The sequence below is a fragment of the Bombina bombina genome, chromosome 7, assembly GCF_027579735.1.
Source record: "Bombina bombina isolate aBomBom1 chromosome 7, aBomBom1.pri, whole genome shotgun sequence".
NCBI lineage: Eukaryota > Metazoa > Chordata > Amphibia > Anura > Bombinatoridae > Bombina > Bombina bombina.
Genome location: NC_069505.1, coordinates 609,864,894 through 609,868,073, shown reverse-complemented (window position 1 = coordinate 609,868,073; position 3,180 = coordinate 609,864,894). Strand labels below are relative to the sequence as shown.

General features: G+C 34.3%; 1 protein-coding gene across 1 annotated transcript; it reads right to left on the bottom strand.

Moving 5' to 3' along the window:
- Positions 1-843: 843 nt before the first annotated feature.
- Positions 844-1,560, bottom strand: LOC128636694 (olfactory receptor 13F1-like). Its single transcript, XM_053689680.1, has one exon. The coding sequence runs from the start codon at positions 1,558-1,560 to the stop codon at positions 844-846; it is 717 nt and encodes a 238-aa protein (XP_053545655.1).
- Between the last annotated feature and the right edge of the window lie 1,620 nt (positions 1,561-3,180).

Genomic DNA, 3,180 nt, shown 5'->3' with positions numbered 1-3,180 from the left:
TATGTCAGGGGGTGTTAGGGTTACGGTTAGACTTAGGTTTAGGGGTTAATAACTTTATTATAGTAGCGGCGATGTTGGGGCAGGAGATTAGGGGTTAATTATTGTAGGTATGTGGCTGCGATGTTAGGGAGGGCAGATTAGGGGTTAATAAAATGTATTATAGTGTTTGCGAGGCGGGAGTGCGGCGGTTTAGGGGTTAATACATTTATTATAGTGGCGGGTTAATAAGTGTTGGTAGGTGGCGGCGACGTTGGGGGGGCAGAATAGGGGGTAATAAATATAATATAGGTGTCGGCTATGTTAGGGGCAGCAGATTAGGGGTTCATAGCGATAATGTAGGTGGCGGCGGTGTCCGGGGTCAATAGTATAATGCAGGTGTCAGCGATAGCGGGGGCGGCAGATTAGGGGTTAATAAGTGTAAGGTTAGGGGTGTTTAGACTTGGGGTTCATGTTAGGGTGTTAGGTGCAGACTTAGAAAGTGTTTCCCTATAGGAAACAATGGGGCTGCGTTAGGAGCTGGACGCTGCTTTTTTGCAGGTGTTAGTTTTTTTTTTCAGCCAGCTCAGCCCCATTGTTTCCTATGGGGAAATCGTGCACGAGTACGTTTTAGCCAGCTCACCGCTACCGTAGGCAACGCTGGTATTACAGGTAGGAGTGGAGCTAAATTTGCTCAAAGTTCCCTTTTCTGAGGCTAACGCAGCCATTCAGAGAACTTGTAATACTAGCGTTGTCTTCAGTGAGCGGTGGAAAAAAAAGCCTCGTAATCTAGCCGAAATACTTTTAAACAATAAGATAAATGTAATCTTACCTATATATTAGCACATGATAATGTTTAAGATTTATTCAATTTTGTTTCAAAAAAGATTTCATAGCCTTTAAAACCTCTTTATTTCTCAGACTATAAACCGGTGGATTTACCATGGGAACCATGCCAGTGTAAATTATGGAGAGCAGTTTATCTATTTCCAGAGAATGTTCTGACTTAGATTTCATATTCAAGCTACTAGAAGTTCTGTAAAAGAGTACAACAACTGTGAGATGGGAGGAACAGCTGGAGAAGGTCTTCAGTCTTCCAGATGATGATCGGATCTTTAGGATGGTGGCTATGATATAGATATAGGAAATCATTATGAGTATAAATGGTAACAAACCAAATACTGTGCCTTCAACTAGTGTAAATAAATTAATAATATATGTGATGTCACTACAAGAGAGCTTCAGTAATATTATTACATCACAGAAGAAATTGTTGATTTCTTGTTTATTGCAGAAGGTTAAATCAGATGAAATCAAGGATAAAGCAAATGCATTCAGGATGCCGCCATACCAAGATACAGTGATAAACAGAGCACACACCGTTTTGCTCATAATTAGAGGATAATGCAGTGGGATACAGATGGCCACATAGCGGTCGTAAGCCATAGAGGTCAGTAGTAAAAATTCTGTATCAATGCAGAAAACAAATATAAATATCTGTGTAATGCAGCCTGAGAACGTTATGCTGGTGTCACCTGTGATAGTGATGGCCAACAGCTTTGGCAAAATAGCAGATACGTACATGATGTCTTGTACTGATAAACTGCACAGGAATAAATACATCGGTGTTTGCAGCTGGGACACCAGAGATACAAGTGTGACAATAGTGACGTTTCCGAATACAGCCAGTAAATACATAAACAAAACCCCAATGACAACCACAAGTTGTTCTTTATCAGATACATTAAATGCCTTTAGATAGAATTCTCCTAATAATGTGCTGTTTTTTACAGTCTCACTTGCGTTTATTTCTAGGAGAAGAAAATAAAATATATTTACATCTTAGTTAATCTTTGAGCTGGCTGGTGATGTCATATAGTTTTTGTAATGTTTGTTGCAAATTAAGAAGACACAACTGCTTATACAATTGTTCTATGTATGTTGTATTGGTTACTGTAGATTGAACACATTTCTTCCCTCTTAAATGCTTTAGTTGCAAGTAGAATAGACTACAGGAAGCCTATGGTTTTACGAATATAGCTTTGGACAGAAGAAAACAAACAAATTTCTCACATATTCCAACTGTTTACAAATAAGGACCAAATTATGAGTACAGCGCAAATTAAAGCTCCCGTTTGAGCATTAATTGCGCTAGAAGTAAGATTTTTTGCGCTTATTGGGTTGTGCTGGTATTATGAGTTGAAAAAAAACGCCCCACTCTTGTGCAAACACAATCACATATTCTAGTTGTCGCTAACCCAACAAAAATATGAATATTTCACATTCCAATGTACTGCACATAGAAGAATATGTTCAATTTATTCTGAAATGCATTTTTCTACATATATCTGATGGTATTTTGGTACTATATACAGTATATATATATATATATATATATATATATATATATATATATATATATATATATATATATATCAAGTGTATAACACAATTTTATTGAAGTGACGTTTCGGGGTGTTCACCCCTTCATCATCAGACCAACGTTGGTCTGATGAAGGGGTGAACACCCCGAAACGTCACTTCAATAAAATTGGGTTATACACTAGATAAGACCAGAGAGTGCTTCATCTATTAGCGCTATATATATATATATATATACATATATATCTGTATATATATATATACAGTATATATACATGATTATATATAGTTATCTATATTTATACAGATATATATGTATATATATATATATATATATATACAGTATATATACTATATTCTATATAGTTATCTATATTTATACAGATATATATGTATATATATATATATACTGTATATATATATATATATATATATATTTCTATATATATATATATAAATATATATATATATATATAGAGAGAGAGAGAGAGAGAGAGAGAGAGAGAGAGAGAGAGAGATCTTCTTATAATTAAATAGAACATATTCTGTTATGTGCATAACATTGTAAAATATTTACAATAAATACATAGTAAAAGCTTTTATTAAATATACATATAGCATAAATATGCTTTAACATGTTGTCATCAATTAACGGTAAAGGGCTCCAATGAGCTTACAGTACATATGTGTCTTTATATGTATCCATATATATTTATGTGTTTATATGTGTATATATGTCTGCAAATACATATATACACATATAAATACATAAATACACATAGCAAAATTAAATACACATGTACACACATATATATATACATA

Bases quoted from the DNA above. Each gene is read 5' to 3' on its own strand.
- LOC128636694 (XM_053689680.1), bottom strand. From the start codon at position 1,560: ATGTACGTATCTGCTATTTTGCCAAAGCTGTTGGCCATCACTATCACA.